We start from the raw sequence: 21,787 nt of genomic DNA on the forward strand, positions 1-21,787 counted from the left end.
CCTGTAGCACGGACTCACACTGTGACAGGTAGAACAGGACAGAGTGCAACATGCCACACCGGCTTGAAGTGCTTAGCCTGATTTTAAGCTGCAGTTGCCTGTAGCAAGGAAGTAGCAAGTGCCATCAACTAAAACCCCTCCCCTTCTGTGCTTGTAGCAATTTGCTCATGTAAAGAAACTAACAGATGGTCAGCTTACGATTATTCATTATGAAACAAGTAAAAAAAAGTTTATTGAAGCCATCTACAGCTCCTAGAGAGGAGCTGGCCATGTTAACAATTACTGCCACAGTACACATTACCTTTCTGATTTGCAATGTGTTTTGAAGCAACCCTTAAGGGACAGCTGGGACTTCTAGGCACATCCTACTTCTCTCTTTTAAATAGAAAACAGCACCTGGAGGTTTATGGTTCCTGTTCCACAGGAGGCACAAATTCTTTAGATCTAAAATGTGAAAGGGTGAGTTTAATTCCTTTTCTGTTTTGATCCAATGTAGCATGTACTAAAATACATCTCCTGAACACAGTAAGTGAAGCAGTTCAGGGCGGAGTTCTCCAAGTATGCTCACGCCTCCAAATTTATGGAAATCAGCAGAAGTTTGATCTTGGGTTCAGCTGGGCCACAGCTAACTATGTTCAGAAACCTAACTTCTGCTGCATTGAATCTTGGTGTCATTGTAGGCTACTCCGAAACTGGAGTTACTTCAGGAGTTCCCTGATTCTTCAGAATGTTCTTTTCATCGTCTACAACTTCATTTCGTGCTCATTCTTCAGATATAAAGGACAAAATCCTCAGGTCCACGCTGCTTTTGGGTAACCGTAGAGCTAAAGGTTAAAACAAAGAAGATGGTAACTAATCCATGGGATCTAGAATTAATTGTTCACACGCACTATTTAGCATGCAGATAACATGCTTGGGGAATGTAGAATATCTTTCAAGAAGTCATTAGTAATGTTTAAAATTTGATACTCCAGGGGTGTAGATTCCCTTTCAGCTTTCTCTGGCTCTTGTAGCTACTGTCAAATAAGTGACAAAGGCAAGTTACTTTGCACAGCCGCTCATGAAAAATATGATCTGCTAGGTATGTGGCTTAAGTAGATTTTAGAACCAGACAAAACATGGCAGAAGATGTGGCTGATAACATTTAGAATAACATGAGGCAGTAGCAGTAAATCTGCCTCACAAATTATTTAAAAATCCAGACCTAATGTATCAGCAAACAAGAAGAGCAGCTCTTCAGAGAGAGCTGCAGCCCTCTGCTAGAAATAGCACCAAGGGACAGAACAGGTCTGGTCTACTCTGGCACTGTGCAGCAACTAAGGTGCAGATTAGAAACAGAAAATTCTGTTTGCATGACGGCTGGCAGCCCTCCTGATGTGCCTCGGTGCTAGGGTGAGGTGTGTATCTGGGTGCTGCTACCCACCCTGCTGCGGTATCCTCGCTCAGCCATGCGCTTGGCTTCCTGCCGCACCAACTCCTCGCAGCGCTGCCTGAGGGAGCGTTCCTCCTCCTCCTCCTCCCTCTGCCGCTCCTGCTCCTCTTGCTCTTGTAAGCGGCGTTCTGTCACCTGAGCAGAGGAAAGACGAGGGTGGTTACAGCTCACACACATGCAGACTAGGCCAGGAACCTGCGTTTTGAGGCAGGACTGCAGCAAGGTTTTAACACAACAAGGTTTAGCAGACACACCAGTAGCACTGGCTCAGCCAACAGGTTACAGGACAAAACCACGGGCTGTGCGGACACTTATCTGTCCACATGGGACTAGGAATGTCCTGAACCGACCTCTCAGAAGCCCAGTAATCCTCTGCAACAGTACCTTTCTGTGCATTTTCCAGAAGTAACATTTGTGTAAATACACTGCAGCAACACCTTCAACATTTGGGTACAACACATCTGAAAAAGCAAACGATACCTGAGCTTCCAATTCCTGTCTGCGAGCCGTCTGCAGTTCCTTCTCTTGCTCTCTCTCTCGCCTCGTCAGTTCTTTTGCCTCCTCAAGTTCTCTGATCAGTTGCTCCCGATACTTTACAGACTCTTCTTGGGCCCGTCTGTTTAACTCCATCTTCTCTTGGATCTGGCGCTGTCTGCCTGCAAGGACCTTTGTGAAGTGAGAGGAAAAGTCAGGAAAGCAGCCAGACTTAAAAGCAGAACTGGGGAAATCTTGATGTAGACAGTTAAACAGTTATCAGAAAATGTGTCAGACAAACAGAAAATCTCTCCCTCAAGTACTGAATGCTGTAACCCACTAGAGGGAACAACAGCTTTGTCAAACCAAGAGAGACACCAAATCAAAGAAAAGCATCACCTCATTCATCAGGCGATCTCTGGCCACCTTCTCTCTTTCCCATTCTTCTTCCCTCTTCTCCCAAACTTTTTTAGCTTCTTCTCTAAAGGCAAGGAGAAGAATTGTCTCTAAGTTAGCTACTTACAGTTAAATATTGCATACACACACACACTCCCTGGGCATAGATGAGCTACCCTGTGCTTGAGAGGAGGGCTCACTTTGCTTTTTGCATTTGTTCCCATGCCACTAGCGTGTCCACCCCACCTGTGCCTATTTTGGAGAACCACTCTGACCTCCCTGCTGCTGAACAGCAGTAGCACAGCGAAGGAAACGCTGGCTTGGAGCAGGATTTCTTGGATGCTGAGGTCTGCCCCAAGACAGAACGGCCTCAGCAAGGAAGCTTGCTTTGTAACAAGAGAATTACTGCACGCGGGGGACAGTAGTGAGGACCATTGCTGGAACTGCTGACAATTGTGCAAATCTTTCCTCTGTGCCAAAACGTTTAACTAGAACTTGATGGTAGCATACAGTCCTGTCACCAGTGAAGATGCTCTCTAAGCTGAGGAGAGCCAAAGGTGAGTAACAAATAAGGGACCTGAGGGAAGTTGCATTTGCAGGCTCTGAGATACAACAAAAAACAATATGCAGTTTTGGATTCACTTAGACTAAACCCCACCACATCGAAAATGCAGAATATTTAGAAGTATTTTATAACCAGCTTTTAAGTTCTGTCTGCTAAAAGGTAATCCTTGCGTTCTCTGCATTCCTACCTCTTTTGGTTCTTAGAACTGAGGTAAAAATTTATGGTCCAGGTCTTGCCCTGTGGCAACTGAAAAACCACCACAGGCTCTGGCTCTGTCTTTGCAGAGAAGCTGCAGGCACTTCATGCTGACTGCCTAGCCACGGCATTTGGCACAAGGAATGAGGGGGAAGACCTCAGTTCTACTGCAGCATCTCCACAACAGCAAGGCCAGCGAAACACCTCTTCCTAATGTCCACATTTAACAAACATTAATGGAGCCTGCCAATCAGGCAAGAATATTCAGCACATGGTGGCTTTAGATGAAGTGCAGAGGTGCGTAAACTCACCGAAAAATAGTCTGGAGCTCCGCCTCCCTCTCCTTCTCTAGCTGGAGCTGTTCCTCAATGACACGTTTCATCCAGGCAACGTCTGCGACAGCTCGTTCTCGTCTCGCTGACTGGCGGCGCTGATCCTCATCTTCTTTCTCGAGGAGGGCTAACAAGATTTGTCTGTCTGTTTCCTTGAGAAAAGCCAAAAGAGTAACAACTGTCCAACAGCCTTCTATTCTGAGTGCAAAACAACTCTGTACCAAATTACTGGTGACACAGTGTTGAGGGTATGCTCAGATTCTCCATGATCTTTTTGCTCCAGCCCCATTCACAAGCCAGAAGAGGTTTCCTAACTACTTACCTGCAGGCATTAGAGGCAGACACAAATGAAACACAAAGGGTACGGTTCCTTCAACACACAGTCTCTATAAGGTATAAATCAAGGGGTATTTCCTCTTACCAGCTCCTCCTGTATCTGCTGGGCTCGTCTCTTTAACTGGGCATTACACTGATGCCTCAAAAAGCGGCTGAAGGAGAAGAAAAAAAAAAAAGAACATCTAAACTCACTCTGAAGCCCTATTTTATTATATACCAGCACTCAAGAGGGTACATTTATGATAATATTTACAGACAACAGAGGTACCTGCTACCTCTAACATGAACAAGAAGTAACAGCACCAATGCATATACTTATTAACTCTTCTAACAAAACCCAAACATCTACAACCCACCCCCACTATTGGAAATACCCCCTTGTGCCACCACTACTGCCATGGAGATAGGAAAGGATTCTGCCCGTCCCCGCTGAAAGCTACGTTTGATCCCGTACCCAAGCTCGATCTTCTTCCGGTGCTCTTCCATTTGTTTCCTTTCTTCTTCTAAGTTTTCCAGCTCCCATCGTTGCTTTAATAAATTCTCTTGCTCTTTTTTCAGCTTTGTTGCCTAATACAGGTGGGGAAAAAAAAAAACAACACTAAGAGAGTACTTCAGAGAGCTAGGACATCCCAGAGAAAACCTTTGAGTTTGTCCCATAGTCTATTACTTTGCAAGCAAAACCATCATTGTGGTAAATATTCCACGTTCATTTTCTGTGCGTCTTACTGGCTCACAGCACAAGAGACAGGGTGAGGAGCTTCGGCTGCCAAGGCCTCCAACCTGAACCTAGCACACTCAGAAGTTTCTACAAGTCTACAAGTGTTCACATTTCACAAGGAGCAAAGGAAGTCTATGAGAGTTCAGTTAATATGCCAGTGTTCACAGGAGGGGTCTGCTTTACTGACAGAACAATAGCCACAACTAGTTTGTTTCAGGTTTAATCCAGAAGAAACCTGGGGGTAAGAGGTCGGGTCAGTGCTGCTCTATTTCTAAGTAAAACCATGAACTTCCTTCTCAGATGAGAAGAGACTAAAGGTTACCTCTGTCTCCTGTAGTTTCAGTTCTTCTATCTGCTGAAGCAATATCTCTGCTTGCTTCTTCTCTTCCAGCCGACGCTTTTCTTCCTCTTGTCTCATTCTCTCCAGAGCTTCCCTTCGTGCAGTTTCGTACTTGTTTTCGTAGCGCTTTTTCTCTTCTCGTTCAGTTGCTTCTTGCTTATTGAGCCAAAACAAAGCACGGGTAGTTACAAATATGAGCGGATTACCTTATAAAGCTTTATTTTATTATTATTACTGCTGAAACCCATATTTGAAGGCCTTTATTATGCTTTCGTATTGAAATCACTACACTGCCATATCCAGGATTTGCATATTGCAGTATCAAATTCATGAAGTTTAGCTATGAATGCAAGGAGAACAACAAACAAACGGCCAGATCTTACTCCTTCCACAACCTGCCTGCCAGCTCAGGTGCTCCAGGAGCCCGCCCTGAGCACCAGTGACCAGAAACCCCGCAGCATACCTGCTTTTTTTGCTTTAGCTGATCACCCCACGCCTCCACAACGTGCCTCCTGTGCAGCTCCGACTCCACCTGCAGACAGAGAGGTGGCATCGCCAGCAGTGCCAGCAGCACCTGGAGGGATCCTGGAGCACCTGGCCCAGCCCCTGCAGAGCTCCGGGTGTCCTCGGTGCCCACGGGTCCCGAGCTCAGCGTCCTGGGAAATGCTACAGCGAGACTGAAACCGGAGCTGTGGCTGCTGCAGCAGCACGGCAGCAGAACAAGGAACAGGGCAGCACTACAGACAGGGCACGCACAGCTCCGGAAAGCACCGAGGGTTTGTACAGACCCTGAAAATCTGCTCTCGGTGCCAGACCGGATTGCTGACCCTCCGGCAGTTAGCCCTTGGGCCATTTCCCTTCCTTGCCTCCCGCTCGCCAGCTCTCGGGGCTATCCCCGCGCTGCGACTCGTGCTGAGAGCCACCAGCAGACACACGAGGCGCTTCCCGTTAAAACAGGGCTAAACCAGCACAGGACACGCAGAGGAGCGGCCTCACCTCCCGCAGCTCGGCGCTGTTCTGCCTCCAGTGCTCGTGCAGCAGCCGCTCGGCGACCTGCGGGGGGCGACACGGGGAGGAGGGACGGCGGCTGGGCGGCCCTGCCCGGCCCTGTCCCCCCCCCCCCCAGGCCCTGCCCGGCCCTCACCTCCCGGTCCCGCCGCTCCCGGGCTGCCCGCAGCGCCCCGCTCCGCTCCCGCAGCGCCTCGCCGGGCTCCCGCCTCAGCTCCCTCAGCTCGGCCGCCAGCTCCTCGCGCTCCTCGGCCAGCAGCCGCCTCAGCCGCTCCCGCCGCCGCTCCAGCTCCTCCCGCCGGGCCTCCTGCGAGCTGCCGGGACCCGGGGGGCGTCAGTGGGGAAGGGGGGGGGGCACCGAGCGGCACCGGGCCCGCCCGGCCAGGCCCTGCCAGGCCCCACCAGGCCTCACCCGGCCCTGCCCCGCACGCACCTGGCCGGGAGTGCCCTCGGCTCGCTCCACCGAGCCTGCCTGGAGCTGTAGAGCTGGGCCCAGGCGAAGCAGCGTTGGGCCCGCTCCCACTGCTGCCGGCCCCGCGCCTCCCGCTCCGCCGCACGGGCCCGGGCCTCCCGCAGCCACATCGCCCGCCGCCGGGCCGCGGCCGTTGCCATGGCAACGCGGGGAGCCGCTACGGGTGCCGTCGAGGGTCAAAAAGCACCAGGGGCACGGGGCTTCGCGGGGAAGGAGGGAGGGGGTGTGCGGGCACCGCCTTTTCACGGCGCTGATTGGTGGGCGGGGAGGTGGGCGGGGCGTGAGGGACGGTGGGCGGGGCTATGGGGGAGGTGGGCGTGGCTTCCCGGGGCGGTGAACGGGGTTTGCCTTGCAGTGGGCGGGGCTCTGGGGGCGGTGGGCGGGGCTTTGGGGGAGGTGGGCGTGGTTTCCCGGGGGGTGGGCGGGGCTTTGGGTGCCGGCCGGGCCGGGCCATGGCGCTGCTGCTGGAGCACGAGTTCCGGCCGCTGCCCCCCGACGGGCGGGTGGAGACGCTGCCCTTCCTCGAGGCCGTGGCGCACCTGCCGCCCTTCTTCGGTAAGGGACGGGAACCGGCACCGGGGCAGGAACCGGGGCAGGAACCGGGGCAGGAACCGCCCCGGGACGCTGCCGCCTCCGGGCAGAGGGCGCCTGGGTCCGCCCCGGAATCCCACGGGGGTGCTGCTGGGTCCCGGTACTGCCCCCCCCCGGTACTGCCCCCACCTCCCGGTGCTGCCCCCCCCCGGTACTGCCCCCACCTCCCGGTACTGCCCCCCCGGTATTGCCCCCCGGTTCTGCCCCCCCGGTGCCGACCCCCCCGGTTCTGCCCCCCCCCGGTTCTTCCCTCCCGGTTCTGCCCCCCCGGTTCTGCCCCTCCCGATCCTACTCCCCCGGATCTGCCCCCCCGGTACTGCTCCCCCAGTACTACCCCTCCCGGTACTGCCCCTCGGTTCTGCTCCCCCGGTTCTGCCCCCCCCCGGTTCTTCCCTCCCGGTTCTGCCCCCCCCGGTCCCCCGGCAGCAGCCCCCGGCGACGTTGCATCAGTGCCGGGCGTGGGACGGCGCCTTCCCATCCCTTCCCATCCCTTCCCGTCCCGTCCCGTCCCGTCCCGCCCGACCCGCCCGACCCGCCGAGCAGCCCCGTTGGGGAACGGCTCCGGGCGGGGGCGTCGCGGGGGTGGCACCGACCGACGGCGGCGGGGCCGGGCCGAGGCGGAGCAGGAGCAGCAGGAGCAGCACAATGCCCCGCTTTGTGCCCGCCCGTGCCCGGGGACAGCCGGGCACCACCGAGAGCCCTCGGGGTGGGCAGAGCCCCCCGGGCACCGGGAAGGATCTCGGGGTGCCCCCGGTACGGCCCCGGTGACCGCCGTCCCCTCCCCGTGCCCCCGCAGACTGCCTCGGGACGCCCATCGTGTACTCGCCTGTCAAGGCTGACCTGGCTGGAAACATCAAGGTAGGGGCACGGGGGGCTGCGGGTGGGGGTCCTTCGTCCCCTGGGACCCTTCATCCCATAGGACCCTTCATCTCCTTGGGGTCCTTCATCCCCTTGGGGCTCTTCATCCACTAGGACCCTTTAACCCCTGGGACCCTTCATCCCCTGGGACCCTTCATCCCCTTGGGGTTCTTCATCCCCTTGGGGCTCTTCGTCCCCTAGGACCCTTCATCCCCTGGGACCCTTCATCCCCTGGGACCCTTCATCCCCTTGGGGCTCTTCGTCCCTTGGGGCCCTTCATCCCCCCAGGACCCTTCTTCCCCCAGGACCCTTTAACCCCTGGGACTCTTCATCCCCCTCGGGAACCTTCATCCCCTAGGACCCTTCATCTCCTTGGGGTCCTTCATCCCTTTGGGGCTCTTCGTACACTAGGACCCTTTAACCCCTGGGACCCTTCATCCCCCTTGGGACCCTTCATCCCCTTGGGGCCCTTCATCACCCCATAGAAGCTCTCGGGCTCCCCCGCTGCCGCAGCATCCCCAGCACTTGCTGCGGGTGCCCCGTTTCCACCACCCCAGCCCCGCAGCCCCCAGCAGCCACCCCCATTATTTCTCTCCTTTTTCCCCCCCATCCCGCAGAAGATCCGGGCGGTTTACGACTCCGACCCCGCCAAGTTCCAGACGCTGCAGGACATCCTGCAGGTGGAGAAGGAGCTGCACGGCTCGGCCTGGCCCAAGACGGGCGCCACGCTGGCGCTGATGTGGTTGAAGAGGTGACTCAGGGCGCCGCCGGTGCCTCTCCCCCAAAACCAGCCCCATGGCTCCGGCTGCTCCCCGGGCTGGGTTTTAGGGAGTGCTGCTGGTTCTGACCCCATCGGGAGCTTTGCTGATGCCCTCCCACCCCCTGCAAGGCGGTGTTTGCGTTCCTATAAATCCCCGCCGGGCTCGGTGCCCCACTCCAAGGTTATGGGGTTTTGGGGGTCTGGGTGCCCCCATAGCGATGCCGGGGGCTGTCACCCCGCGTGGCAGTTCCCAAACCCCCCCCGTCAGCCCCGCTGTCCTCGCAGGGGCCTGAAGTTCATGCTGGTGCTGCTGCAGAGCATCTCCGACGGCGAGCGGGACGAGGAGCACCCCAACCTCATCCGGGTGAACGCCCTGAAGGCTTACGAGGTCTCGCTGAAGAAATACCACGGCTGGATGCTGCAGAAGCTCTTCATGGTGAGCGGGACCACAGCTGCCCTGCCTGGAGCCCAAATCCCTGCCGCTCACCCCGAGCAGCTCGGTGCTTTAGGAGAAATAAGGCGGCGGCTGCGGATGTGCAGCCCCTTGATTTATTTTAGGGATTATTTCCAGGGAGCCCCCACTGGTGCTGGTGGGAGGCTGCTGCTGGGGGAATCGTCCCGGGCACATCCCAGTGAGGGTCTGACACGGGCTGGGGGGCTCGGGGGGCTCATTAGGGTGGTGGGAGCGGTGTCCCCATGGCCAGGGCAGGACTCCGTGTGCCCTCACCCCTTCCCTCCGTCCCGCAGGGCTCGGTCTACGCGCTGCCGTACAAGTCGGATCTGCTGAAGGCTTTAGAGAAGGGCAAAGAAGTCAAGGAGGAGGAGAGCATCGAGAAGATCCATCAGTTCGTCTCCAGGGTCAGCCCCATCCTGGATGCCATCTACGAGATGTACGCGGCGATGAACGCCGAGCTCAGCTACAAAGCCTGACGCTGGCACGGGCCGGGGGCTGCTCCCGGCTGCCGGCCGCCTCTGATTCTGCTATCCGGTTTTCTAAACAAATTAATTCATTTTCTATCGAGAATCTGGCAATAAACCAGGGGTACCCTGGCTCGGCTCAGGATTTCCCCAGCTTTTGTACTAAGGAAGCCAAAACGAGCGCAAGGTCCTCGTGCAGGGCGAGCGAGAGGAACGACGCGCGGCCGGCGGCGGCGTCCCAATGATGCGATTTTGGCTCTGCCCTCGCTCTCCGTGCGCCTCTGCCTCCTGGTCTGCACCTCTGCCTCCTCGCCTGGGCTGCTCTTGGACCTCGCAGCACCCAGGGCACAGCACCCAGGGCACAGCACCCAGGGCACAGCACCCCGTATGATGCTGGCAGTGCCCATTGCGGAGGAGCCGGCGCCATCCCTGGGTGCCCCCAGCCCCATGGGGCAGTGGCACGAGAGTGAGACCCCCCCCGGGGGCTGCAGCCCCCTCCAGGCGGTGCCTTGGCGTGGCGATGCCCGTGGGCAGGAACTCAATAAATCTCCTAAATCTTCGCTAACCTGGGTTTGGGAGGCTGTTTTGGGGCCGGCCCGGGGGCGGGTCTGGCTGCGGGCGGGTCCCGGGGCGCCCGCCCACGGCAGCGGGGCCGGGAGGGACCGGGACGGGCCGGGAGGGACCGGGACGGAGCCGGCGGCGGCTGCGGGAGCGGCGCGGGACGGGACGGGACGGGACGGGCGGTACCGGGATGGGACCGGGGCTGGGGACCGGGGAGCGGGGCTGGGGGCTGGGGGTAGCGGGCAGGGGGCTGGGGGTGCCATGGGGTGGGGGGCTCGGGATGCTGCGGGCTCCAAACCCACCCGCACAGCGGCTCCGCAGCCCGGCTGGTGGCTGGGTGAGGGGTCCGGGGATGGTGTTTGGCCCCTGGGGGGGGTCTTTGGGGGGCTCGGTGCCGGTGCTGGGCGCGCACCTGGGTGCGGGTGCGAGGGTTTGTGTTGGATGCGAGCGGCGGGGCCGTGCCCGGCAGGCACATCGCGCAGTGCCAGGGGTTGAGTCATTTGCTCCGTGGGGTGAGGAAGGCTGAAAAAATTAAAAAAAAAAAAAAAAAAAAAAAGCCAAATAAGTCAACAAGGCAAAGAAAAGCCGATTGACAACACCTTTCCTGGCAGCGGCGGGGCCCAGGGGAGTTGCCTGCGTTTGTAGGGCCGGTTGTGAGACCGTCACTTCCCAAGCAAAGCTTCCTCCCCAGCACGTGATGGCAGCCGCTCCGTCACCCGCTTCTGCCTCTTGTCCCCCTGCCTCCAGCCCTGCCGTGGCCCCAGTGCCACTCGTCCCCAACCCGTGACCTCAGCGGGGTCATCCCCAGCCGATGGCCACGGGATGGGACGCGCCAGCCTCGCTCCTTGATTTTTTTGCTGCCATGGGTTAAGCCAAATGAAAACTGATTCAAATCTCCGGGGAGAGGCGTGCTGCCTGCAGGAAGCTGATTTCCATTCGCGTGCTGCCCGGGGTCACTCCGGGCCTGATGTCCTCGGGGAGCCCCCCCGTAAGGGCACCCAGCGCCGGGAGCTTTCACATCCCTCCTTCCCCTGCCTCTGCTTCTGCTCCCCCGGCTGCAGCAGGGGTGCTGCCCACCGGGAAGCCCCCACCTGCACCCCCCGTGCCCCACCGGGTGGCAAAATTACATCCCGATAGTAAAATCCCCGTGGATAATTGTTATTTTGCGCCCCTCCTTGCAGCGCTGGCGTCCCCCGGCTCTGCCCTGGCCCCTGGCTGGGTTTGGCAGCCTGAGCTATATTTGGGTTTTGCCCTCGCCGCTTTTCTCTCAAAGCTGTGCTTTTCCTGTGGTTTGGGCTGGGATTGCACAGCACAGCGGAGAGGGGTGGCTTGGGTGCTCCGTCCCCGTGCCGGAGGGGTTGGGTTTGCCGTGAATTTCCCTGCTCGGGTGTGCGAGAGCCGGGGTCACGGCGGCTTTGGCAGGTGCACGTGGAATTTCGTGCAGCCAGAGCAAGGAAGGAAAGGAGGAGAAATCGCACGGGTCCCATCACACGCCCCACATCTCCAGGGGTTGTGTCCCCACTGCTGCCTCCCGCGGGATTTGGGGCTGTGGGGTGAGGGGGATGTTGTCCATGTCCCCCCCCTCCCCGTGCTGCTGCAGTTTTGGGGGCCATTTGCAGCCCCCGTCCCCTGCCCGCGTGGGGACACGGCCGCCGCGGGTGGCGACGCTGCCTAATTAGAAGCGCGTTATCCAGCAGTGATCTCCGGGAGGGCCAAGCCTGCCATTATGGCTTGTCGTACAGAGCTGCAGCCCAGCAGCAAATTATACCTTCCCCGGCTGCTTTTTCTGTCTCTGAACCCTGGGGCTGAGAGCGGGGGCTGAGCGCGCTCCTGGGAGGCAGAAACTGAACTAGGGCCGAGCATTTCTGCATTTTGTGGCGTGTTTGCATGGAAAGCGGGGCTGCTGGGGGGCCCGGGGGTGTTTATCAGCAAGCAGGCAGGCGTGTGTGTCTCCGTGCCGGTAGCAGGGGTTTCTGCCAGCCTCCTTTCCCTCCGCACAACCAAAACCCACCCCAAAACTCCTCACCCCAAACACCGCTCGCTCCCTCCACCAGCACCCCCAGGCTGCGTCCCCCCAACCGTGCCGGGGTCCAGGTCACAGCCCCGGCTTGTGTGCCACCACAGCCGGGCAGTGAGGTGTGGGGGCCCCGCTCCTGACCCCCTGTGGGTCCCCTCAGCCCCATCCTGGGGGCTCCCCGGGGCTGGGCAGCACGCACAGGGCCCGCTCTGTGCCCCAGCCTGGGCTGCACCCAAGCTGACCGCAGCGGGGCCGGGCTCCAGGCAGCTGCGCTTTGAAGCCGGCAGCGCCGGAGCCAGTGGGGGCTGCGTGGACGTGAGGGGGTCCCCGCGGGTGGGTAGGTGGGCTGGGGGCTGCCGGGGGTCCCGCTGGCCCCAAACGCTGCCGGGGTCGGGGTGGGATGCTGCTCCTGCCGTGGGATCTGGCAGCGGCTCGCCCAGGGCACGGTGCCCGTGGGAGAGGATGGGGCGGGAGGGGAAGTTTTTTGGGAATGACTCCGGGCTTCCCTCTGCCAGGTCTCCTGCTCTCGCCGAAGGACCGAGGAGCGCGGCCACCCAGGCAGCGAGCAGAGGTCCCGCTGAAAGGGGAGCATGGCAGACAGCGAGGACCCCCGTGATGCCGGGGGGGACGCCCCAGGGGACGACTCCTTCCCTCTCTCCTCGCTGGCCAACCTGTTTGAGGTGGAGGACACCCCGTCCCCCGCCGAGGCATCCCGGGCCCCCCCAGGTGCTGGGGACGGAAAGCAAAACCTGCGCATGAAATTCCACGGGGCTTTCCGGAAAGGTGCCCCGAAACCCATGGAGCTGCTGGAGGCCACCATCTACGAGTCGTCCGTGGTCCCCGCGCCCAAAAAGGCCCCCATGGATTCCCTCTTCGACTACGGCACCTACCGCCACCACCCCAGCGAGAACAAGCGCTGGCGCAGGAGGGTTGTGGAGTGAGTACGGGGACCCCCGAGCACCCCGGGGACACCCCTGCTGGTGGGGAGCGGGGGGCACCTTGGTGTGGGTATGGGGGTGCAAGGGGGCTGGGGTCGGGGATGGGACCCCAGGGCTCCTAGGGGGGCATTTAGGGGTGCTTTGGGCAGGGAACTCGGGGTGCCAGGCGCATGGTGGGGGTGCCTGGTGCCGTGCCGTGGGCTGCAGCCCCACACTGCTATGGGGCCGGGACCGTGGCCCCCCTTCCCCTCCTGCCTGCGCCGTGAAAGAGGGCTCTGTGCTGCAGCCGCTCCCTGCCGGTGCGGGACGTCTGGCTCCCCTGGCATGAAAGGGCTTTTCAGGAGGGGCCTCCGCCCTCGGCCTGCGTCAGGAAACCGGAGCCGGGGCGGCCGCCTGCAGCCGGGCACACAATGCCCGTCTGTGCTGGGCACCTGGGTGCCGCACCCTGCCTGCCCCGCCGGCACCTCGAGGCCTTGGGCTGTGAGCAGGGCCCGAGGGGGAGCTCCCCAGGCCCGGAGACCCCGACTGGGGCAGCCGCCGTCCCTCCTTCCCCAGGTTCCTGGAGCTGGATGCGTGTCCCCTGCTGCCACCGACAGCTCTGGCTCAGCTCCGGTTGCTGGAGCCTATGATTTAGGGTGGGCAGAGCCCCCGCCAGCCACCCACTGGAGCACCCCACTGCTCCCATGCTGCTCCCATGCCCATCCCCACAGCTCTGAGCTCGGTGTGTGGGTGGGAAACTGAGGCACGGAGCGGGGAAATGGGGACACGGAGGGGGAAAATGGGGACACGGAGCAGGGAAGCAGCTGAGGTGCTCAGTCCTGCTGCTTCTGTTGCAGGAAGACAGCGCCGGGCACCAAGGGGCCGGCTCCTGACCCACCCCCTGTCCTCAAGGTCTTCAACAGACCCATCCTCTTCGACATCGTCTCCCGAGGGTCCCCGGCCGGCCTGGACGGGCTCCTCTCCTTCCTGCTCACCCACAAGAAGCGCCTGACGGACGAGGAGTTTCGAGGTGAGCACCTCAGGGTGCTGGGGGTGCCACCGGGCGGTTCCTGTGTCCCTGCGGGGACAGCACTGCCTGGCCATGGCACCAAGAGGAGCCGGGGGTTTGGTTGGGGTCTGGGGCAGCCCCCACAACATCCCCCGCTCCCAGAGCCCTCGACGGGGAAGACCTGCCTGCCCAAGGCGCTGCTCAACCTGAGCGGGGGCAAGAACGACACCATCCCCGTCCTCCTCGACATCGCCGAAAAGACGGGCAACATGCGGGAGTTCATCAACTCGCCCTTCCGAGATGTCTACTACCGGGGTAGGGGGGCACGGGGGATGTGACTGGGTCTAGGGGGACACTGAGGGACCCTGGCTGGGCCTACAGGGGCTATGGGGAGGCTGAGGGACCCCAGGGAGGTTTGGGGACTGGAGCAGTGGGGACATTGTGGAGGATGGAAGACCCTGGGGAGGTTCAACAACTGGAGCAGGGGGTCCCCAAGGAGTCTGGGGGTCCATGGGGGGTCTCGGGTTGAGGCCGCGGTGATGGGCACCCACGGCACAGGTCAGACAGCCCTGCACATCGCCATCGAGCGCCGCTGCAAGCACTACGTGGAGCTGCTGGTGGAGAAGGGAGCCGACGTGCACGCCCAGGCCCGTGGCCGCTTCTTCCAGCCCAAGGACGAGGGCGGCTACTTCTACTTTGGTGAGCTGGGGAGGGGGGCTGGCGGCACCGGGGCCGGGTCTGTGGGGATGTCCCTGTATTGGGGAGCCCACCGCGTGCTGTCCCCGCAGGAGAGCTGCCCCTCTCGCTGGCCGCCTGCACCAACCAGCCCCACATCGTGCACTACCTGACGGAGAACGGGCACAAGCAGGCCGACCTGCGGCGCCAGGACTCCCGCGGCAACACCGTGCTGCACGCCCTGGTGGCCATCGCCGACAACACCCGCGAGAACACCAAGTTCGTCACCAAGATGTACGACCTGCTCCTCGTCAAGTGCGCCAAGCTCTTCCCCGACACCAACCTCGAGGCCCTGCTCAACAACGACGGCCTCTCGCCCCTCATGATGGCCGCCAAGACCGGCAAGATCGGGGTACGGTGACCCCGCCGCGCCGCCGCCCTCTGCACGTGCTTTAAGAAACCTGCATGTGCGGGTGATTAACCTGGCTAATTAACCCCTCCTTGCAACCCCGTCCGTTCCCTAATTAACCCCAGGCCCTCCTCACATCCCCGCCCTTGCCCCTCGCTCACCCCGGGGGGCTGCGGCCCTGCCCCGGGGAGATACCGCGGATGGGGTGGGAGGGGGCAGACCCATGGGCCAGGCACCCCCCGCAGATCTTCCAGCACATCATCCGTCGGGAGATCACGGACGAGGACGCCCGGCACCTCTCGCGGAAATTCAAGGACTGGGCCTACGGCCCCGTCTACTCCTCCCTCTACGACCTCTCCTCGCTGGACACCTGCGGGGAGGAGGTGTCGGTGCTGGAGATCCTCGTCTACAACAGCAAGATCGAGGTGCGTGGGGGTCCAAGGGGGTCTGGGGGGCCGGGGTTGGTTCCATTCTGATCTGTGTCCCCCCCCCAGAACCGCCACGAGATGCTGGCCGTGGAGCCCATCAACGAGCTGCTGCGTGACAAGTGGCGCAAGTTTGGGGCCGTCTCCTTCTACATCAGCGTGGTCTCCTACCTCTGCGCCATGGTCATCTTCACCCTCATCGCCTACTACCGCCCCATGGAAGGCCCCGTGAGTCCCCCAGGGGGACGTGGGGCAGAGCAGGGGGGGGCTCTGGGCCATGCCACTGACGTGTCCTTTCCCCGCAGCCCCCCTACCCCTACACCACCACCATTGACTACCTGCGCCTGGCCGGGGAGATCATCACCCTTCTCACCGGCATCCTCTTCTTCTTCACAAACGTCAGTGCCGTGAGGAGGGGGGAACGGGGTGGCCCAGCCCTCGTGGGTGCCGTACGAGGAGGGTGACAGCCCCGTGTCCCCCGGCACCAGCCCCTGCTGCGATGCCCTCCTGACACCAGGACCCCGCAGGCTGCCCCCGGCCCCTCTCCAACCTTTCCTCTCTCCCCAGATCAAAGACCTGTTCATGAAGAAGTGCCCCGGCGTGAACTCCTTCTTCATCGACGGCTCCTTCCAGCTGCTCTAGTAAGTGGGGACACCCACGGGGCCTCTCAGAGCCGGGGCATCCCCAGGCTTGCCGGGGACAGTGGCTGGCAGTGGCCGTCCTCTTCTCCAGCTTCATCTACTCGGTGCTGGTGATCGTGACGGCGGGGATGTACCTGGGAGGCGTGGAGGCCTACCTGGCCGTCATGGTCTTCGCGCTGGTCCTGGGCTGGATGAACGCGCTCTACTTCACCCGAGGGCTCAAGCTGACGGGGACCTACAGCATCATGATACAGAAGGTCCGCTGGGGCTGGGGTCTTCTCCTTCCTGGGGGTTGCAGGCCAGCTGGGCTCATCCCCATCCCCATCTCCATCACTTGCAGATCCTTTTCAAGGACCTTTTCCGCTTCCTCCTGGTCTATTTGCTCTTCATGATCGGTTACGCATCAGGTAGGTGTGGGGCTGGTGGGGTGAGGCACAGAAGGATCCCTGCTCCATCCCACCTGCCTGCGGGAGCAGCCTCCAGCACCTCCTGCGGCACAGAGGGGAGGGTTTGGTGAGCCCGGAGCAGCGTGGAGCCTGCTGCGGCCCCGTCCTTGCTGCTGCCCCCGCGGACTCTCTGTCCCTGTCCCTCCTCCCCAGCTCTGGTGTCCCTCCTGAACCCATGTCCCAGCAGCGAGTCCTGCGGCGAGGAGCAGTCCAACTGCACGGTGCCCACCTACCCCTCGTGCCGGGACAGCCAAACCTTCAGCACCTTCCTGCTCGACCTCTTCAAGCTCACCATCGGCATGGGCGACCTGGAGATGCTCGAGAGTGCCAAGTACCCCGGCGTCTTCATCATCCTGCTCGTCACCTACATCATCCTCACCTTCGTGCTGCTCCTCAACATGCTCATCGCCCTCATGGGGGAGACGGTGGGGCAAGTGTCCAAGGAGAGCAAGCACATCTGGAAGCTGCAGGTGTGTCTGTGGGAGCTGCTGAGCAGCGGGGCTCCACGGGGTCCCCGTGCTGGGGACCACCAAAACAGCACCGTCTGGGCGGGGGACCCCAGTGCCTCCATCCCCAGGTGGCTGAGGGGTCCCTGGTGTCCCTGGCAGTGGGCCACCACCATCCTGGACATCGAGCGCTCCTTCCCTGTCTTCCTGCGGCGAGCTTTCCGCTCCGGGGAGATGGTGACCGTGGGGAAGGGCACCGATGGGACGCCCGACCGCCGCTGGTGCTTCAGGTAAGGGTGTTATGGGCTCCTCATTATTCCTCGTTAGAGCTGGGTGGTTTGTGCTCAGCTGGGGCCGGGCGGTGCTGCGGGTGTTGGGGTGGCACAGGAGCTGCTGCCCGGCTCCGGCAAAACCACGCAGCCGCTGGGCTCTGCCCTTCCCCGCAGGGTGGACGAGGTGAACTGGTCCCACTGGAACCAGAACCTGGGCATCATCAGCGAGGACCCCGGCAAGAGCGACACGTACCAGTACTACGGCTTCTCCCACACCGTGGGCCGGCTGCGCAGAGGTGAGCGTGGGCTGGGGACATCCCTCGGGGCTCTTCTTGTCCCTCCGCTGAGCCCCAGGAGCAGATGGGTGCAGGGAGAGCTGTGGGGTGCCCATTTCTGATGAACCCCGATCCCGCAGACCGCTGGTCGACGGTGGTGCCGCGCGTGGTGGAGCTCAACAAGAGCTGCCCGCCGGAGGAGGTGGTGGTGCCGCTGGGGACACTGGGGACAGGAGAGGCACGGGAGCGGCGGCACGGGCAGGCCCCCAGCTCCCCGCTCTAGCACCGCGGTGCCGGAGCCGACGGACTCTGCCCTGGCACGGCCCCGGCACGGCCCGCAGAACCATGGCTCCCACGTGCGCTCCCCGGTGCGTCCGTTCCTCAGGGATTCGTGCAGCCTCCGTCCCTCCAGCAGCCGCCGTCCCGGTGGGATCCATCCCAACGGGGGTCCCGGATGGCCCCGGGGGTGCTGGGGGTGTCTGGTTCACCCCGACGAGCTCTGGTGCCGCCGCTTTGCTTTCCTGTGCTGGGGCCGTCGGCTGCGCCGTGCTGGGGGCCTCTGCCACGGGCAGGGTGCTGGGAGCACAGCCCCCCCCTCGCAGCACGGCCAAGGGCTTTTGCCACACGTTTTTGCACAAGATTTCTACGACTATTTATTTAGTAATAAAGAGTGACCTGCAGGGGCCGTGTCCTCGTGTCATGGAGTGGTGTCGGCTGGGAGGACGTCGCTGCAGGAGGCTGTCGGGGAGGGGGGCAGGAGCTGTTTGCCTCCCGCACCACGCGTGCCGTGCCACGTGAGGCCGTGCCATGCCACAACATGCCGTGCCGTGCCATGCTGTTCCGTGCCAGCTGCTCTGCCAGGGCTGGCCCAGGAGCACGCAGGAGCCTGCCCCTGCCCCGTACCTCTCCCTGCGTGGCACTAACGCACCGTCAACTTGGCTCACCACTGCCAAAACGCAGCCCCTGGGGGGCTGGAAGTGTCCAAGCCAGATTTCCACGTGCCGTGGGTGGATGTTGGCACAGCCCCCTGGGCTCACAGCCCTTGGCAGACAGACAGACAGACAGACAGACCTGCCCGGGGCAGGAGCAGAGCCCTGTGCTGCGCAGAGCTGGGAAATGCCCACGGGGCACGGCACAGGGCAGCGTGTGCCCACCAGGACGTCCAGGGTTGGGGTTGCAGTGGGCTTTGGTGCCTGGTGGTGTCCTCCTCGCCTCGGTTCTTCTGCCCACGAGCCTGCAGAGCACAGCTCTGTGGCGCACGGCTGTGGCGCACGGCGCTTGTGCAAAGACCTTGTGCAAGGTCCTTGTGTAAGGTCCTCGTGCAAAGTCCTTGTGCAAGGTCCTCGTGCCCAGCCCCTGTGCAGGCTGCTGGCGGCTGCAGCCCGGTCCCGCGGGGGGGCAGCACACACCGCGCAATGCCGGCTCCGAGCCCCCACGGTCCCCCCAAGCCCACCCCTGGGTGCCGAGCCCCGGCCCATGCCCAAGCCTCCGAGGTGCGAGGTTGGGGAGCGGGAGGCGCGGGGCCGAGGCTCCCAAAAAAAAAAAGTCTGGAGGGGTCTGAAGCCCCCTTGGGTGCTGCCCAAGCTGCTGGAGGCGGTGGGAGGTGGTTGGAGGTGGGCTGCAGGACCCAAGACCCCTCTTACCTGGGTCAGAGCCAGCGGGCAGAGCAAATAAAGGCCGGGGGGGCACCGCGCACCCCCTGCCCACCTGCTGCTGAGGCCAGCGGGCAGCACCGCTCCACCTACCAGCCTGCACCCCTCCATCCCACCGGGTGTTATTCCCTTGGGGGGCTCCTCCCGTGCTCCTGCCCCTCGCCAAGACCCCCTGCATCACCCCGTGCCCTGCAGCCGGGGGGGTTTTGTGGTGGGACCCCTTTGGGCTGGGTGCCCTGCTGTGCCGTGACACCGTGCGGGGCCGTGGGAGCAGCCGAGCAAATGCTGGAGCAGAGAAGGGGGCACTTCATCTTCCCACTTGATTACTCGCCGTTAGCTTTAACTGCACTGTCTCCGTTTAAATGTGATTTACATATATCTCTCATATTGTGGTTTAAGTATTTCCCCAGGGTGAGGGAATGAATAAGTTTCATTATCACTACTTAGGAGAGGCTGAGGTTTCAGCTCTCGGCTCACGCTGCATAATCAAATGAGGCGCTGAGCCGGCTCCATCTTTCATGTGAGACGTTATTTGAAAATGATCAACTTTGCTTTCCCCACGCCTGGTGGCACATCCCCATCGGGCACACCGGGCCTGGCCGGGCAGCGTGGGCACCCGGCGTGCCCCCACCCCACCTTGGGGACAGGCATGGGATTTTCCAGTGCCACTGGAAATAAATTTTTCCCCACCGTGCAAATGCCCAAGTCCTGAAGGTGCAGGGATGTGCCTGTGATGGTTTTTAAATGGCTGGGGATGCTGCTTCCCCCAGGCCCCCTGCGCCTTCGAGATGCACCCTGCAATGGCCGGGTGGCGATGGGGACCCCGCGGCCACCGCGGTGACACCCCAGGGTGTCAACACCACAGGGTGTCTCTGGGGGCTGCAGGGTGGCCTCGGGGCGTGCGTTTGCCCCTTTCCCACCCTGTCCTGCCCTGCGGCCCCTCTGGGTTATTTCACCCCTTTGACCCCCCCCAGGTCTGCTCGGGCACGGCCACCCCCTGGCCCCCCGCCTGCCGCTGCGCAGCGCCGTGCCGCCGCTGACAAACCCAACAAAGGGAAGAGAAAGGCACTTGTCATCCAGAATGCGGAGCGCGGAAGCAAATTTATTTTTAGATAAATCTAAAGCTTAATTTGTGAAGCTAATATCAATCAAAATGAGAGATGGGTTTTTTTAAGTCCTTTTGCAGCCGTGCAATTTATATCGCCTGTCTCTTCTCCTCACTCTCAACCAGCCAAGGCGGCTGCAAAGTTTAATATCAGCCTCGCGTGCGCCTGCCTTAAAAATGAGCGTTATTATTTTAATAGGAAGATTTTGGCGGATCAGGAAGGGCATCGTCCTCCCCACCGGGGTGTGAGGGTGCTGTGGTGGAGGTGGCTTTGCCCAAGGGTGCTGGGACGCATCTCGGGGAGCCCCTGCCCTATCCCCATTTGTATCCCCCCCTGTTTTGGGTGCCTGCTCCCATCCAGCTCCGCAGGGTGAGGGCTTGATGGAGGTGGGCGGCTGCTAACGAGGGACACATTTATTTTGCATTACACATTTGAAATCTTCCCGTGTAGAGTGAAATCCTCCTCCGGTGACGGATCTATCCGAGGGGCGAATGGAACTGCTAAATAATAAAAACCCGGAGCACCTCCTAATGAAATGTAATGACTTCGAGACCCGCAAGATGAATCGAGCCATCGCTCCCAGCCGCTCGCCCTGATTTATAGCGAGGTGGTAAATATGATAGCGGGATCGCTAACGAATCCCCCCTCGTGGGGAAACTGCAAGCAGAGAAGTTTCTGCTGGGGCCCCGAGCCCCCAGGGAGGCCACTTGTAGGCACGTACACGGGGGGGTGTGTGTGTGAGGGGGGTGTGAGTGCACGGGGGAGCCCCGCACCCCGCTCTGCCCTCCTGAGCGCTGCCCCACTCCCATTTAAGCCCCTTTGCAGGGGCAGGGGAAGGGCCCAGTCCCGGCTGCCACAGCCCCAGCCTGGTTTCAGCGCCGGGTGGCGATGCTGGGAATGAGATTTCCGCTTGGGAATGGAAACCAAAGCGTGGCCACGAGGTCTGCAAGTCCCCGCCGGGCAGTCCTGGGTCCCCGTCCATCTCTGGCAGGTGTCCCTGTGGGGTGATGTCCCTGAGATGCATCCCTGGGATGCGTGGGGATGCTGCTGCTTGCTCCCAGCCTGGCAGGAGGAAAAGTGTCCCCCTGGCCAGCTGTCCCCTTGGCACCGCCAGCCCGCACCGTGCCGGGCCCAGCAGGACCCCACCTTCGCTGCTTCCCGCACCCACGTGCTTCAGCCTCACGTTCCTTTGAACGCGGCAGCTTTTTAATGACAAAGATCTGAGCAAACGTTTTCTGCCAGATGCTCTGATTTTAATGCTCAAAGCAGGCAATGGCACTCCCTCCTCCTCCCTTACCCCCCCCCCCCCAAGTGACATTAACCTCTGTGAAAAATTCCTTTTGTCCCAATTCCTCTTTGTTCCCTTGATTGGCTGTCACGCCAGCGCTGCCGGTGACAGAGCGGTCCCCTCCTGGCAAGCCATAAATACCGGCAGGAACACGGACCCTGCCCTTATGGCAAGAGGGAACAAAGTGGATGGGGCCGCGGTGGCCTTTGGGTGGCTGCGGGGACGGCGACGGCTCCGTCCTTGTTCCTGCAAG

At 61.1% G+C, this 21,787-nt stretch overlaps 3 protein-coding genes across 6 annotated transcripts; 2 read left to right on the forward strand and 1 right to left on the reverse strand.

Annotated features, from left to right (window-relative positions):
* Nucleotides 1-200: 200 nt before the first annotated feature.
* On the reverse strand, nt 201-6,485 carry TCHP (trichoplein keratin filament binding). The gene is made up of 12 exons (XM_068654190.1): nt 6,230-6,485; nt 5,933-6,110; nt 5,785-5,841; nt 5,252-5,320; nt 4,771-4,944; nt 4,185-4,297; nt 3,816-3,882; nt 3,374-3,546; nt 2,306-2,387; nt 1,913-2,098; nt 1,424-1,567; nt 201-824 (listed from the first exon to the last, which is right to left on the reverse strand). The coding sequence occupies exons 1-12, from the start codon at nt 6,406-6,408 to the stop codon at nt 792-794; spliced, it is 1,455 nt and encodes a 484-aa protein (XP_068510291.1). The 5' UTR covers nt 6,409-6,485; the 3' UTR covers nt 201-791.
* Nucleotides 6,486-6,621: 136 nt separating this feature from the next.
* Nucleotides 6,622-9,561, forward strand: GLTP (glycolipid transfer protein). The gene is made up of 5 exons (XM_068654194.1): nt 6,622-6,823; nt 7,656-7,717; nt 8,335-8,468; nt 8,763-8,913; nt 9,225-9,561. Exons 1-5 carry the CDS (start codon nt 6,721-6,723, stop codon nt 9,405-9,407), a joined length of 633 nt encoding a protein of 210 aa, XP_068510295.1. The 5' UTR covers nt 6,622-6,720; the 3' UTR covers nt 9,408-9,561.
* Nucleotides 9,562-10,021: 460 nt separating this feature from the next.
* On the forward strand, nt 10,022-18,168 carry TRPV4 (transient receptor potential cation channel subfamily V member 4). Of its 4 annotated transcripts, none has more exons than XM_068654002.1 (16): nt 10,022-10,138; nt 12,489-12,910; nt 13,748-13,920; nt 14,062-14,214; nt 14,458-14,598; nt 14,688-14,986; nt 15,229-15,408; nt 15,478-15,636; nt 15,714-15,806; nt 15,976-16,049; nt 16,141-16,306; nt 16,390-16,456; nt 16,649-16,965; nt 17,104-17,231; nt 17,388-17,509; nt 17,629-18,168. In XM_068654002.1, the coding sequence occupies exons 2-16, from the start codon at nt 12,564-12,566 to the stop codon at nt 17,769-17,771; spliced, it is 2,562 nt and encodes an 853-aa protein (XP_068510103.1). In that variant the 5' UTR covers nt 10,022-10,138; nt 12,489-12,563; the 3' UTR covers nt 17,772-18,168. The 4 variants fall into 4 exon arrangements, with proteins under 4 accessions (XP_068510103.1, XP_068510107.1, XP_068510105.1 ...); XM_068654004.1 differs by lacking the exon at nt 10,022-10,138 and adding an exon at nt 10,345-12,310; XM_068654005.1 differs by lacking the exon at nt 10,022-10,138 and adding an exon at nt 10,345-12,306.
* The last annotated feature ends 3,619 nt before the right edge of the window (nt 18,169-21,787 follow it).

Source organism: Anas acuta, chromosome 17, assembly GCF_963932015.1.
Source record: "Anas acuta chromosome 17, bAnaAcu1.1, whole genome shotgun sequence".
Lineage (NCBI taxonomy): Eukaryota > Metazoa > Chordata > Aves > Anseriformes > Anatidae > Anas > Anas acuta.

Excerpts from the sequence above, each read along its gene's own strand:
- GLTP (XM_068654194.1), top strand. The coding sequence starts at position 6,721 with ATGGCGCTGCTGCTGGAGCACGAGTTCCGGCCGCTGCCCCCCGACGGG. Across the intron at positions 6,824-7,655 it reads GCACCTGCCGCCCTTCTTCG|ACTGCCTCGGGACGCCCATC; the intron begins GTAAGGGACGGG and ends GTGCCCCCGCAG. Across the intron at positions 8,914-9,224 it reads TGCTGCAGAAGCTCTTCATG|GGCTCGGTCTACGCGCTGCC; the intron begins GTGAGCGGGACC and ends TCCGTCCCGCAG.
- TRPV4 (XM_068654002.1), top strand. The coding sequence starts at position 12,564 with ATGGCAGACAGCGAGGACCCCCGTGATGCCGGGGGGGACGCCCCAGGG. Across the intron at positions 16,457-16,648 it reads CATGATCGGTTACGCATCAG|CTCTGGTGTCCCTCCTGAAC; the intron begins GTAGGTGTGGGG and ends CCTCCTCCCCAG. Across the intron at positions 17,232-17,387 it reads GACCGCCGCTGGTGCTTCAG|GGTGGACGAGGTGAACTGGT; the intron begins GTAAGGGTGTTA and ends CCTTCCCCGCAG.
- TCHP (XM_068654190.1), bottom strand. The coding sequence starts at position 6,408 with ATGGCAACGGCCGCGGCCCGGCGGCGGGCGATGTGGCTGCGGGAGGCC. Across the intron at positions 6,111-6,229 it reads CCGAGGGCACTCCCGGCCAG|CTCGCAGGAGGCCCGGCGGG; the intron begins GTGCGTGCGGGG and ends GGGTCCCGGCAG. Across the intron at positions 5,842-5,932 it reads GGGAGCGGCGGGACCGGGAG|GTCGCCGAGCGGCTGCTGCA; the intron begins GTGAGGGCCGGG and ends CGCCCCCCGCAG.